Here is a 15,653-nt window from a genome sequence, read left to right as displayed (position 1 = left end):
AAGGATTTTTAGGAGCATGGTAGAGAAAACCTAAATTGCTTGAACAGTGTGTTAGTAGAAAGCTGGACTTTGCGTCTACTTCCCATGAAGTCTCAAAAGGAAGAGAAGAAATGTTTTTGGAAACTGGAGGAAGGCAGATCCCTGTTAAGTAGTACTGGAAACTCTGCAACACTGTTACTATCAGTAACGTGGAAAGTAGGAAATGTGCCTAATGAACTGAATGATCTAGCCACGGAGACTGCCAAGCAGAGTCAAAGTGTGGTAGGTGCTGCCTATTTTTCCTTGGCGCTTCAGTAAAATGCAAGAGAAGAAAGATAAGCTAAACTAAATAAAGGACTGTTAAACAACAAAAAGACCAGGACATGAATGATTTTGAAAAGTCTCAGCTTCTCAAGATGGCAAAAGATGCTAAAGGTAAGAATGGCTTCTATACAAAGTCTGAATCCAGGGCATGGCCAGAACACGGCCTAAAAAGAAAACTGGTGGATTGACTGTAAAATCTTTTGTTAAGAATCCAGAAGGCTCAAGGGTGATACCTCACAGTATTAATCAGTTATACAAAACGTCCATTAAACAGATTATGGGTATCTCACAGATCCTCTCAGTCAAACAATAGGTCCTCTAGAAAGCTTGAGAGCACTGTATCTTAATAACTCTGCGGAAGTCCATATTTTGAAGATTCTTGGCTGTGGCTTTTATCTAATGGAATAAACCCCAATATGATTCACAGGAGGCTGACAAAATTTTTGAGAGAAGTGTATCAGCAAACACATTGCTAACTTCAACTGAGAGGGACAGTGACAGTACCAAGTGAAATGAGACCATTCAACCCCCAAAATTCTGCTGGCAGGAAGCAGACTGAGGAAACTCCTCAGCTGCAAACACATGCTACATTTCATGAAAAAGGAAGGATGACTCAGAGTGCAAAGTCTGGAACCCTGAAGAATTATCGCAAGGCCTTGAGATCTAATCAAGTAACCTCCAACGTTTGCCCACCTGAATTTCAAAGTCATTATGGACCAATGACTCCTTTGTGCCCCTTATTTTCTCCTCTTTGGACAGGAAAGTCTATGGAAATTATCCTATGCATATCTCATCCTTGTATTCTGAGTGTGTAGGTGGTGTATGTGGGTTGAGGGGGCTAAAGAACTTGTCTCTTCAGTTCACAGGTCTTCAGATTCAGAAGAACAATATTTGAGATATTTAAGCAACTATACCCAAGGAGACTCATCTACATCTGGATCTGATTTTGATGTAGAGATTGTGGACTCTGAGGAGATATGTTAACGGGATGAGACTTTGGGAACCTTGAAAGGAAGGGAGTGCGTTTTGCATGTGGGAAGGACCCGAATCACTTGCAGGGGTTGCAGAGAACAGACTGGCCATCCAAAACCTTATAGGCTATCTGGGGAGATGCACACATGAGAAGTTAAAAATTAGAATTTATTAATAATTATAAGTGAATGTTGTAACCGAACAGTATGAATTAGTTGCCACAGCCATTCAGAGGAAACAGACTAAAATGACCTGGCATGAACAGGGAGAATAGTGATATTGGAGATATCACCAGAGTGGAGGTTTGAAATGTGGGTAAAATTTGATGCTGAAGGGAAAGGATTTTGTGGAAAAAATAATGAAGTAAGCAAAGGTAAAAAGGCATAACGATACACACTATTATTTAAATCATGCTCATCAGTTAGGCTGCAGCAATTAGGCAAGTCTATGAGGACAGGGATTAAGTCTTTCTTATTTAGTGTTATATTTTGAGAGCTTAGTATATTGCCCAGTACATAGTAAATACTATTATTTTTTGAACAAATGTTCAAAATTAGTTTCGAAAAATAGGTAAAAATAAATCTGTAGAAGAACCATAGAGTGCTTAGTCTACTGACTTTACCCTATACTAAAGGAGTCAGTGAAGAATTTCAAGATAGGCAACAATACAAGAAAAACATCTTGTATTCCTTCCTAATCTTTAGGAAAATTAAGCTAGTGTGAGACGCTCAGAATTCTCTTTACTGTTTTCACCTTATGAATACTTCAAAAATAAGGTAAAGCAGACCCCTGATATTTGTGATTTTAACTGTTAGTAAAGAACTATGACATAGTTCTACAGTCAGTCATTTAGCTAGTAATAAGTTCAGTCACCCACTCGCAAGACAAAATTTTGGAGCTTTATTACCTTATACTAGTCTTCGGTGAATGCAGTAAAAATTTACTTTTGTAAATGAAAATAGAAAATGTGGTCTTTCTCAAAAAGTTAATCATTAGTGCTTGTAATGAAAGTGAAGTGATCAAGAAAACAACAGTTTTAGAGCCATAAAATAGCTTTAGATCCATTAAAAAATGAGGACTAGTTCACATTACAGCAGAATCTGTACAGTCTCAAACTACCTCTCTCTTGAATGTTAGAGTTCTGTACAGTAAAAGCATAACAGAACAAGAAAAGTATGGAACTAATTTTAAATATAAAGAATATATCAAAATATTTTTATCAACACTAAAGGATTTTTAAAGCAATAAACAAAAAAATAGTCTCCACTTATATCAAAATATTTAGAAAACCTCTACCCTAAACAGAAATATTCCAAAGTCATTAAAATATACAACATGGAACTCTTATCTCCAATACTTTGTGGAATAAGGTAGAATATTGTAAAGTACACAAATCTACCAAATGGGCATTACTAACAGAATTTTCTATATTTTGGTTTCACCCATTTCATCTCCAACCACTAAAAATAAACAAATCAACTATCTGAGAGGAGTACATCTTTGCAAAAGCCTTCCTTCCAATAAAGCAGATGCCATATGGTCTGTAATAATTATGTGTGCTGACTCTTCTTTCAAGTTATGAAACTTTTCCACAAACCCCAATTTTTGAGAAAATATATAGTTCTTCTTAACTAGCAACTCTTCATTCTAGTGTGGTCAGAGGAAAAATAAGCTATCAATTTAAAGATAAACATCAGTTTATTTTTCTTCACTAAAATAAATGTAATTATGGTTAAAAACAGCACATATACTTTCATAATCCAAACAAAGAAAGCAAATATCCTTAAAAGTTAAATCCTTTTTGTGCTTCTTTTTTAGGGGGAGGGCTGCAGGAGCAGGAAGAGAGAGATTTTTTATTTGCAAGCCACAGGGCTAAATGGTAAGAACACAGAGATAAATAAAACACGACCTCTGCTCTTTAATAAGGCAAGAATTTATGGGTCAATGGAAGGCCAGAGATGGGGGAAGGCTGCTTTAGCTGAGTACTAAAAGATTACTAAAAGTCAATGAGATAAAGAAAGCCAGGAAAATCATTTTAAGAAGACTATAATTGATAAATATGATCAAGGGCTCTGATCAAAAACTCAGAAGTAAAGAACAAGTAAGAATATACACAGGAAGAAGTAAGACACTGTGTAATTCTGGAAGACAAAGCATAAGGTCAGAAAAAGGAATTAGTAAGTTAGCTAAGTCACTGAGGCAGTAGAAAAGGGTTTAGGTAAGAGAATGCCATGTTCAATGTGCCTTTCTAATAACCAACCATAGCTATGGTGAAGAGGATGAATTTGAAGAAGGCAAGACTGGAAGCAAACTTACTGTTGGAGTTGAGGCAAGAGATGACAAGAATATGAATTAGAATAGTAGAAGTTTGGGGACTTCCCTGGTGGTGCAGTGGTTGAGAATCCACCTGCCAATGCAGGGGACACGGGTTCGATCTCTGGTTTGGGAAGATCCCACATGCCGCGGAGCAACTAAGCCTGTGCGCCACAACTACTGAGCCTGAGCTCTAGAGCCCATGAGCCACAACTACTGAGCCCACGTGCTGCAACTACTGAAGCCCACGCGCCTAGAGACCGTGCTCCGCAACAAGAGAAGCGACAGCAATAAGAAGCCCACGCACCACAACGAAGTGTAGCCCCTGCTCGTCGCAACTAGAGAAAGCCCGCGCACAGCAACGAAGACCGAACGCAGCCAAAAATAATCAGTAAATAAATAAATTTTTAAAAAACCAAAAGAACAGTAGAAGTTTGAAAGAAAAAACTGGGATAGATTGAAGAAATATTTAGATGATAAAACCTACCTATACTTTGGGATTGATAGATGTGGAAGGTGACAGAGAGAGGAATTTAGGGTTACTTCTAGATTCGAGCTTGGGAAATTAGGTACATGGTAATATTAGAATCTGCAAATGGAAATAAAGGAGGAGGATTATATTATGGATGAGGTTGGGGAGGTAAGGGCTGGGAAAGTAGGAGAAAAGAAGTTAGAAATGTGAAGTCGTTTGAGAAGCCTGTAAAGATCCAAATGGCTATATCTACTAAGCAGATGGATGTATAAGCTGGAAGTCAGCACTAGAGATACATATTTGAATTATTAGAATACAAGGGCAGTTGAGACTCAAAAGTGTGTAAGATGCCCAAGGAAAAGAAAGAATGGAAAAAAACAATGAAACAAGGATGAAATTCTGGAGAATAGCAAGGGGGTGTGGAAAGAGGAGGAACTCACAGACATTTGAGAAAGAGCAATTATAAATATAAGATGTGACACAGACGGCCAGTACCCCCCTAATACCTGTGTGCCTTTCTCCTTCCTTAGAACACACTAAACTCTTTATCTCAGACTTCTGCAGTTAAAGTCATTTGAAAACATTCTGGCTAACAAATTTCTCACATGATCCTCTATGATCTCTCTTCCTTTAGTGGAAGCTTGGAAGCCACACACTGAAAATGGCGGCATCAGCTTTATGGAAGGAGCCCAGTCCCTCTAAGGACCTGAGCAGAGTCCAAACACTGCATGAAATAGCAACATGTTTTATCATATGTCTAAATCATGAAAAAAAAAAAAACCTATGCTGTCTGTACCACAAAGGGAGTTGTAATTCCTCTCTGGTATTTCATATAAAAAAGTTTTAAGTGTCCAGATTCAACATTAACATAAATCATCACGTGTTAAAATGACAAACAAACTTCACAATGAACTTAAGAATAAACACTAGAATTAGAACAAAGCATTTTCATGAACTTCATAAAGAGTTCCATTCAATCCAATAAAAGTTCCTTTCTTTTAAAATTTTATATTACTTCTGACTTTCTAAATTCACAAGGCAGATTTATAAATTCACCAGAGCCTATATGTCCTTCTTAAAGCAAATTGAGGCATTTCTTTGTGCTATCAAAATGATCAACTGTATTTGTATAGTTTGTATAACTTTTACTTCTGTGAAAGTTTCCAAAATCCAAAGTAATTATTTAAGGAACAGTTTAAGGATGTACAAATTGCTAAATCTTTGGGGAACAAAGGACTTCTGAAGTACAGAAAAATGAGAGAACTAATAGTCATCAATTTATGTATTAATGTATGTTCCCAAAGAGTCTAAAATAAGACCCTAAGTTATATAGGGAATCTAAATATTTTAAATGCAGTTTAATTCATTAATCATTTATTCCAAATAATAACATAAGTTAAATATAAAACACTAAAATGACTGTCATGAGTACTCCTACATATTAACCCTAATTAATTTGTTTAAATTATGTCATAAATAAAATCAATCCCAGCAAACCATTTCAAGGAAGCTTTTCTTTCTAAGTCAGGAGACTATATACCTATATTTAAAAAATATATTTACTAGAATATATATAAATACATGTATATCTTATATATACACGTACAGAATTCTTTTAAAATCACAAATATTCAAAGAGCAGAATATAATAAAATGTACTTTACACAGAATCTAATTTTTTATAATTTAGAAGGAAATCAAGATAGTAAACTGTCACAAAATTTTATATCTAAACACAAACTATCCAAGTACTCATTCTCCCACTAGGTTCTCAGTGCCAGAACACTGGGGAATATTTGTTGAGTCAATGAATAAACTAGTTTCTTTTGTATTAGAAGGCACACATACTTAATAGATGTGATTCAACCAACATTATAAATAGTAAATATTACTAGTCAATTAGATTACTCATTTTCTTACCAAGAAAATATTGTTAGCTCTACTTAAAAATTTCATTTTGAAAACCATTCAAGATAGATTTTTCCCTTCTCTACACACAGGAGTCAATTTGCAAAGCCAGGAAAGACATATTACTCCTTTCATTTTCCCTTTCCTCATTACCTTTTAAGTATTCAGTGGTATGTTGGGTATTAGTTTGCATCAGGGTATATGAACAAAAAGAATATACAGACAAGAAATAAATTTCATGCTCTGTCTTCCTTTCATGGAATACTTAGAAGCCACACACTGAAGATAGCAGCATCACTTTTAAAGAATGAACTGAGTCCCTGAATGGCTCCACGGAGCTAAGCTGAACCCAAACACTATATGGAACACCACATTTTCATAAGGCACAAAAACCCTGAAATTGGAGTTTACAATTTAGAACCCAGCTGCAGCAGTGCATCTGTGTTGTAGCTCTGTCTGTCTAGAGGAAACATCTCTAGAGTGACCCAGGTAGCCCTCTCTTCTCTTATCTGAAGAGAGCCATTTTGATCCAAGATCATTGTGCTTCTGGGGCAGTTTGCATCTAAGGATTGGGGATATAAAGGTCCATCTCCCCTAAAAGCAATGATGGAATTTGGGTTGCAATCAAGAAATTCACCATGGCTATGTGCACACATTTGTTTGAACACTGTTTAAAAACATCTCCTAAAAAGTCAAGAAACCTGGATCAAATTCTTGCTCTTCCACTAATTAACTTAAAATTGAGAGCAAACAATTAGACATTTCTAAGTTTTGTTTTCTTCATTTGTAAACAGCCAATTATCCATTAAATAAAATGGGCTGGCTCACTTAGGCACTCAATACATGTTTGCTTTCAAACAACCACCCCCAACCTATTAACACAAGGGCTCCAAACTCATATAGCTCGTAAATCTATGAAAAAGACAGTTATTGTCATCATATCTGTGGTACAAATGGCTTTTTACAACATCTGTATGTTGGGTTTAAAAAAAATCTACCTTAAGAAAAAGAAGCCAAACTTGGACTTCCCTGGTGGTGCAATGGTTAAGAATCCACCTGCCAATGCAGGGGACATGGGTTCAAGCCCCGGTCTGGAAAGATCCCACATGCCGCAGAGCAACTAAGCCTGTGTGCCACAACCACTGAGCCTGTGCTCTAGAGCCCACGAGGCACAACTACTGAAGCCCTTGCGCCTAGAGCCCGTGCTCTGCAACAAGAGAAGCCACTGCAATGAGAAGCCCGCGCACAGCAACGAAAACTCAATGCAGCCAAAAATAAATAAAATAATAATAAATTTACATTAAAAAAAAAGAAAAAGAAGTCAAACTAAATAAATCCTGAACTGGCAGGTCTTAGAATGTGTATATTCTTATGAATTTGTTTTCTGTAAGTCAGATGTTTAGAAGTAGCAATATATTTTCCTATAAAAATAAGTTTTAAGATTCCCAAGCTAGTTTATTTAAATACAGCCAAAATATGGATCTAATTGGTGTTATATGACCATCACCACTTTGAACAAAGACTTCAGTGGAATATATATTCAGAGTTCCAGCTTGGGATGATCCTTGGGAGGTATCTCTCCCTACTAAAATCCCAGTAGCTAGAGCATAGGGACTTCCTTCCACCAGTCACGACTCTAATCTTCTAACCTATTAAGAGGTAGGGCTAGAACACTGCCTGTTCTTCCATACCCATCCCACCTCCACACTCCAAACTCAAGGAACATGTGCATATAATCCCTTAGGACAAGGATGGAAATAGGGATGGCATAGGAGGGGGAGGCAAGAAACTTGGGCCTCTCTTGAGGGTGATTTAAAAAGTAGGCAGGCACAGAGTATGACTAAGAAATGCAGATTTTTTTTTTCAAATCTCTCTCTTTCATATATTTACTACCACTGAAAAACCAAGCAGAATGAGGGCCAAGGACTAGATGGAGAAAGCAGGGCTGAACAACATGGAACCTCTTGTACAGTGGCAACTGGATCAAATTTTCCCTTCTCCTACTTCTCTCTGCTCTACTAGTATTACAAACAAGAGAGATGATGCTCAGTCCTTCCACTAGACCGTGAGTTCTTTAAGGATAGGTATCATCTCCTGCACAACTTCATACCCTTGGTGCCTGAAAATCTGGCACACAGTAGGTGGTCAATACATGTACTGCACGAATGAATAAATATAACGGTAGTCGGTGCTACGAGCCATCATTCAGAACCCCTTTGTAACTGCAGGGCTTATTTTCCTATCTATTGGGAATACTGCTGTCAGACAGTCTTCAGCTCTCTGCTCTCTTAGGGAATTGCCTTATCTGAAGAGAGCCATTTTGATCCAAGATCATTGTGCTTCTGGGGCAGTTTGCATCTAAGGATTGGGGATATAAAGGTCCATCTCCCCTCACCCCAACTTGAGACAATTCTGAGGACCATCCCAGCTTCAGAGCACCCCTTTGGGGTTGTTGAGACTTATCAAGTCTAACCTCTCCTGTGGAAACTGGGGTTTGTTCCTTTGTATGGCACTGGTCCCCAGAGGCTTCCCTGGTAAATTTGCTACACTCTAATTTCCATCTCAGAGTCTTTCAAAATCCCAACCAGAGACAACAGTTCAAAAGAGGATCTAGGTCTGGCTCAGACTGAAACCACCAAAGGAAAGGTATTTGACTTCACATTAAAGGTCAGTAAATATAAAAGGTTTTATAAAGGCTAAAGAATGAACTCTTTTATTCCTAGCAATTTGTTTCCATTTCAGCCACTGTAAGTAATCAAGAGACCTACAGTATTTTACAGAGTGAAGTAAGTCAGAAAGAGAAAAACAAATGCCATATGCTAACACATGTAAATGGAATCTAAAAAAAAAAAAAAAATTTGTTCTGAAGAACCTAGGGGCAGGATAGGAATAAAGACGCAAACGTAGAGAATGGACTTGAGGACACGGGGAGGGGGAAGGGTAAGCTGGGATGAAGTGAGAGAGTGGCATGGATTTATAATGTACTACCAAATGTCAAATAGATAGCTAGTGGGAAGCAGCCGCATAGCACAGGGAGATCAGCTAGGTGCTTTGTGACCACCTAGAGGGGTGGGATAGGGAGGGTGGGAGGGAGATGCAAGAGGGAGGGGATATGGGGATATATGTATACATATAGCTGATTCACTATGTCATAAAGCAGAAACTAACACACCATTGTAAAGCAATTATACTCCAATAAAGATGTTAAAAAAAAAAAGAGACCTAGAGTATTTTGAGGACTGCTTCAAGAAAGTACATCTGTTTTACTATCATGTAAACTACTAATGTACCAAGTTCAATTCTCAACTTACTTAAAAGAAAGCAAAAAAATTTAAACATTAATGAATTCAGTGTAAACATGGTATAAAGCACTGCAGAGAACACAGCTGTTCTTATCGTGGGTGTTAATCAACATGTGACATGATAAGGAATTGTTTTTCCACTAAAAATTACTCAATATATTAAGCACAGTACTTTTAATCACAATTAACGGTTAAAAATATAATGCTTACATAAAAGTCATTGTTGAAATATGGAGTTACAAATTACCAGAACTATTCAAGGCACACCTCAGTAAACAAAACAAAAAACAACAAAACTGATGAATAACTAACAAAACTATTTGCTTTATTTTGGACTCAAATAATACCTTAACCCTACAAGAATGGTTGATGAGGTTTAACTATGAAATTGAGGTTCAAGAATTATTTCAAGCATATAAGTACTCATTTTTTCAGATTTTTTTTTAACTGTAAGACTACCTGCCAATTTGCTAAATAGCATGGTTTGCACTAGCCAGGTTTTCTAATACCACCTAATAATTCATGCTGACTACTAAAATCTGGAGGTTTTACCAAAATGTATAGATAAATAGATTCAGCTTTCCTACAGAAGTTAAATGAGGGGACTACGTACAGCAAAAGTTTGTCTATAACTCCTGGAAAATGGTCCAAAAGGCATTTAGCAGATGTGTATATACTACTTTCCAGGATAAGAGATTCTTATTTCTATGTGTACATATTTCAGAAAACATACCTGGACTTAAATCATCTGCTATGTGGGAACTGAAGAAGCATGCTGAGTGACACTGAATACCAGCATGCCCTTTGCCATATTACTTCACCATTACATTCTCTTCTTTTCTTTCAATAACACAAAAGTTAACTAAGTAATATTACATATCTGCAGAGACATGTTTTAAAAGTCACAAGATGATATCTAATTAAAGAAAACTGAAAATGGCAGGGCAGTGGGAGGACCTGGTGCTAGTACTAATACACATAAAGCATTTCAGCCAAAATTAGTATCACTGAATTGCTATAATCGGATCCCACACAAATGTTTCATTAATTTATTTAATCCTTAGCTTTCCTATCATAACATAAAAGCAATCACTCAGAACCCATCTTTATTTTTTAACACTGCTTTTATTTAATTGTGCTTTCCTCTGAATATTCCTGCACATATTTCCTTGTTGTATGTTGCCTTCTATAAAGAAATGCATTAAAAATCAGAATTATTATTAGCTTCATGTATAACAGCATAATATTCAATTTCTTGCCAAAATAAAATTCAGTACCATAAGAGTCAATTTATTTTGTGGGTTTTTTAAAAGATGGTTAGCCTGCAATTAATTATTTAGAGGGGCAGCTTCCTAACGGCAGATCCTCCTTCACCTACAAAGAAACACAGTCATCTCTTAAAATTTATGTCATGTGGCATATCTAAGACGTATTAGGCCTCTGTCACCTTACCATGAACACTTCCTAATGTAATATCCCCAGCAGCAGAAGACAGAAACGATGATTCTGTGTAAAGACACTTGGCTTTCAGCAAACCATCTTCAGTAGATACATTAACAGAACTTCCCTGCAGTTTATCTACGGTCACAGTCTAGTAAGAGAAAGACTCAAATCAGTTCATTATAAAACGAAGACTGGTAAAAGGCCAGAATTAGTGGACAACTAATATGTACAGTACACGGCCAATTTATTGACTTCAATTCCCCAGCTCTAATTACAAGATTATGAGCAACAGTGTTTTCTTTGTGGAACAAACCCATTATATTCCTTCATTTATTTAGATCTTCTTTAATTTCTCTTAATAATGTTTTATATTTTCTATGTAGAGCTCTTCATCTTTTGTTAAATTTATTCCTATTTGATGTATTCTAAATGTTATTATAAAAGATAGCTTTTTAAACTTCATTTTATCTTAACTGGCTTTTATATTTGACCTTAAATCCCAAACCTCACTAAACTCACTTAACTGATTCTAATAATCTACCTGAATTAAAACAATTTTTCTACATGCATAATTATATTCTTTACAAGTGATCGTTTCATTTCTTCCCTTCTAATCCTCATATTAATACTGTTTTTCCTGTTCTTTCCCGCCTTACAATCTGGCTCAGGCCTCCAATTTAACAGTGAATAGAAGTGATGAGATAACAAGTAAGCATCCTTATCTTATTCCTATTCTCAGAGGGAAAGCTTATAACATTGCATCATTAAGTATGGTGTTTGCTATAGACATCTTCTAGATCCCTTTTTTTTAGATTAAAGAAGTTCCCTTCTATTTCAAATCTGTTTTGTTGTTGCTGCTGTTTAACTCATGAATGGGTTTTAAATTTTAGCATATACTTTACCTGATTTTATTGAACTCTCGTATGATTTTTCTCATTTCATCTGTTAAAGTAGTGAATACACTATTACTTCTAGAATTTTTCCACTTTACATCTAATTAGTCAGTAGCTTTCCACTGAACAAAATGGAAGGAATTTTGTATTTATCCCTAAACTTCTCTAACAAAATTCAGTATACATTTATGTCTCAAATATTGAGCCCAATATAAAAATGAAGGTATCTAATTAAGGATTCCAAATTATCTTTATAGTATTTTAAACAAATGTTTTATAAGCATAAAGTGAGCGTTAATATAAAATTGTTGACATAAAAACTGAATCACTAGGAAGGCTTGTCACAGTTTTGCCCAGGGTCAAATTCAAGCATTACACTGAGGTATTTAAACAAAGAACATTATTGTTTTTCAACACATTGGCATCAGTATTATATTCAATCGTTATACTTCCTTCAAAAATTGTTGAGTTCAAAATATTATTTAATAAGAATTGAGTTTCAAGAATACTAAAATATTAGAAGACAGATAAACTATGAAAAGAGAAATTAAAGTACCCAGAGGTTGTTATGGAAAGCAAACTAAAATTACTTTGCTGTCTAGATTTGAAGTATATAATTTTGGTTTTTAATGGACTTTTATTAGGTATATAAAATACCAATTGCTTCTTATCTGCTACAGCTAATTATGGATTCATAGGAATTTTTTTTAACTCTAGTTTCAATAAATCTGTCAAAGAAAGATAGATATTTTATATACATTCAGATTTGTGAGAATACACGTTTTGCGTTCCTCAGTGTAATAGTAAGGTTTAAAATTTCTGAAAAAATTTATCCTTTACCTACAAAATTTCTTCATGAAAAGTTGCTTTATGCATAGCTTAAAATTCTCCAAGTATTTCCATAAAGTAGACAACAAATATGAATACTCTAGCTTTTTATAAACAGTGAGGCTGTTTTTAGGGAATATCAAAAGATAAATGTTGCAAGAATATTTGAAACTTAATTGAATTGGCAAGGGGGAACTTTTGATTAGACTCCCCCCACAACCAAATAAAGCTTTTAAGACACTCCTTATGAGTACCAGGAAAATGCCAAGGATTTACTTTGTTCATTAAACACTAAATATCTTACGCTGTAGGAAGCTAAAAAATATCCTCCCCTGCCCCACCAAACTAAATGAAAGCAAGCAAAAGTACAACACTCCTCATCACAATAATATAGCTATTTTAACCAATCAATCCGTAAAATTAATTTCAAAGAAATAGAAAATTCACTAAGGGCCATATATAATGCACTATATCAGATACTAACTAGAACAATTAAACTTAGGACACCATAGTTTACAGCAAAATATTGAGGATCTTATTTATAGTTACTAATGCTAATGGAACAAACATTCAAAAAAATAGATTAAACTGTACAGCTTGCTTATTAAGTGAAGTAGATATTTAAAGAAAGAACAAAAAGTAGATCCAAAAATACCTTTCTTAGAGAGATATTGCTATAAATTAATTTGCTTTTCTATACAAGAAGAAATTTTTTTCATAAAGTTTAGTTATTATAAACCAACATTATAAAATAAAAATGAAGTTTTAAGGAAAAACTGTGGCTTGTAGCCCAAACTAAGAAAGAAAGGTCAACTGATAACTATATTATCAATTCATTCAACAATCATTCATTCAACAATCCATTCATACAATGGATTTCTATCTTGTCTGTATCAAACTTAGGATACTGAAATTAACAATACAATTTAAAAACAGCCATTCCATATAAAATGATACATAAACAATATACTGTTAAGTGTTTATAATGCTCACTTGATTCTCACAATCTTGTTGAGCAGAAAAAACAAACAATACCATTCCTATTTTATGAATAATGAAACACAGTCTCAGTAAAGTTAACTGGTAGGTCTAGGACTGGCCAAATTACCTTTCCTGTGTTTTATTTACCTTTATCATCATCATTATAGTCGACACTATAATGGAGTTAGCTATGCAAGACATTATTTTAAGTACCTTATCTGTATTATGCATTAACTCATTTAATCCTCATAACAACCAGTGTGAGTTAATGTCATTACTATTATTCTATTTTCTAGAAAACCAAGACACATAGAGGTTAAATAACTCATCTGAAGTTAAAGAGCTTAGTAAGTGGCTGAGCCAGGATTCAAACCCAGGTACTCTGGTTCTCAATTACGTGCTCTAAACCAATTCACTATGCTGCCTCTCAAATATCCAAAACACATTTCTATGGAAGTTGTATATTAAAAGTTAACATATTTCATAAGAATTTATTTTATATAAAACCTCAGAAACTTAGAAATATGCCTTAAAAATTAATACTATGCATAATATAAATAGAAAGAAATATCAAAACTGATTCTTTAGTACAACACAAAACTCCATCAGGCAGGAAACAAAATAGTATAACAGAAAGTAGGAATAAATTAATATTCAATAAACCATGAAAGTTGAGAGGATAAATAATGAGTGGAAACAGTGGTCAAAATATTAAAAATAGAAAATAATTAAGATGATTTAAATTCTTCTTTGATAGTTACATGTGAACATCAATATGCAATATTCTGCAACTGCAGTTGTCCAATTTCCCTTTTGCACCTCCAAGACCACAACAATCAGAGAGGTGAAACTAAATGCTGTCTCAAAACAGCTGCCACATAAAGCCAGGCAGTGTCTTTCAACACTTTTTAAAAAGATAAATTTGAATATTTGGGTTTAAACAGTCTCCCACAGGTTCTAAGAGAAAGGTGATGGAAAATCAAAGTGACAATTGTAGAACAATTACTGTTATAACCTACCTTGTTTAATTATGCCAACAATAATCTACATATAAGATACAATTCCTCCCCACCAATTATCGGAGAATACAGCTGAGTATGGAATTGAACAAATTTATGACAAAAGAATCCTTGCAAATTGTCTAACTGTAAAATAAAAGGTGGCTCAGACCTTTCTAAAAGATTTAAAACATTACTGATCATGCTAAAAAATTGTGACAATTTATACTTCAAAATTATACCTTTATTCTTAATACTATGCTAAACCACAGAAAGCAACAAAAGTTGACTGAAAAAATGCAAACTGTCTTATAACAATCAAAGTTCCTATGGATAATAAAAGCTTTTGGAGAACAGTAATGCTGTCTAATGGTGCCATCTTGTGGAAAACACTGAAGAAAATCGAGTTTCGAAACTCCTAAAATTGCCTAAAGGCAAAATAAACAGGTCTTGGAAAAAATACTCAAATAAACCTAACAATAAGAAAAATTTAATCCCATTTATTTTGGTATTATGTAATGACTGATTTTAACCCATGATCATTAAGATTAAAATCTCTTCAGAATTAGAATTCAATATTAAGTATTTGCAAGGGATGAACTGGGAGTTTGGGGTTAGTACACAAACTATTACATATAGAATGGATAAACAACAAGGTCCTACTGTATAGCACAGGTAACTCTATTCAATATCCTGGGATAAACCATAATGGAAAAGAGTATAAAAAAGAATGTATATGTGTGTATAACTGAGTCACTTTGCTGTACAGCAGAAATTAACACAACACTGTAAATCAACTACACTTCAATACAAAAAAATTTTTTAAAGAAATATTAAGAATTTAAAGATGTTATTGAGGGAGTTCCCTGGTGGTCCAGTGGTTAAGACTTCGCCTTCCAATGGAGGGGGTGTGGGTTCAATCCCTGGTGGGGAAGCTAAGATCCCACATGTCTTGCGGCCAAAAAAACAAATCATAAAACAGGAGCAATATTGTAACAAATTTAAATTCTTTAAAAATGGTTCACATCAAAAAAAAAAACTTTAAAACTTTAAAAACTTTTTTAAAACTTAAAAAAAAACTTTAAAAACTTTAAAAAACTTTAACTTTAAAAAAAAACTTTATTTTAAAAAACTTTAAAATAAAACTTAAAAGTTATAAAAAGATGCTACTGATTCCAAATAAGTAACTAAATATCTATCAAAAGTATTAAATCACAAATTTAAAATTAAATTGTATAAT

General features: G+C 34.5%; 1 protein-coding gene across 5 annotated transcripts in view; it reads right to left on the bottom strand.

Annotated features, from left to right (window-relative positions):
• FAM185A (family with sequence similarity 185 member A) overlaps positions 1 to 15,653 on the bottom strand; it is a 72,241-nt gene that overhangs the window by 47,524 nt on the left and 9,064 nt on the right. For 4 of the 5 annotated variants that reach the window (XR_007479219.1, XM_033439681.2, XM_033439684.2 and 1 more), the window contains exon 4: positions 10,723 to 10,861. The exons of the other annotated variant lie outside the window; for it this stretch is intronic. Coding sequence is in view for 3 of the 4 variants with exons in the window: in XM_033439681.2 (XP_033295572.1) it covers positions 10,723 to 10,861 (139 nt within the window). In the remaining variant the exon portion in view is untranslated. The remainder of the gene's footprint in view (positions 1 to 10,722; positions 10,862 to 15,653) is intronic. 5 annotated transcript variants of the gene reach the window in all.

The sequence above is a fragment of the Orcinus orca genome, chromosome 9 (genome assembly GCF_937001465.1).
Source record: "Orcinus orca chromosome 9, mOrcOrc1.1, whole genome shotgun sequence".
Classification (NCBI taxonomy): domain Eukaryota; kingdom Metazoa; phylum Chordata; class Mammalia; order Artiodactyla; family Delphinidae; genus Orcinus; species Orcinus orca.
The sequence above is the reverse complement of the archived record's forward strand: the minus strand, read 5'-3'. Positions and strand labels throughout refer to the sequence as shown.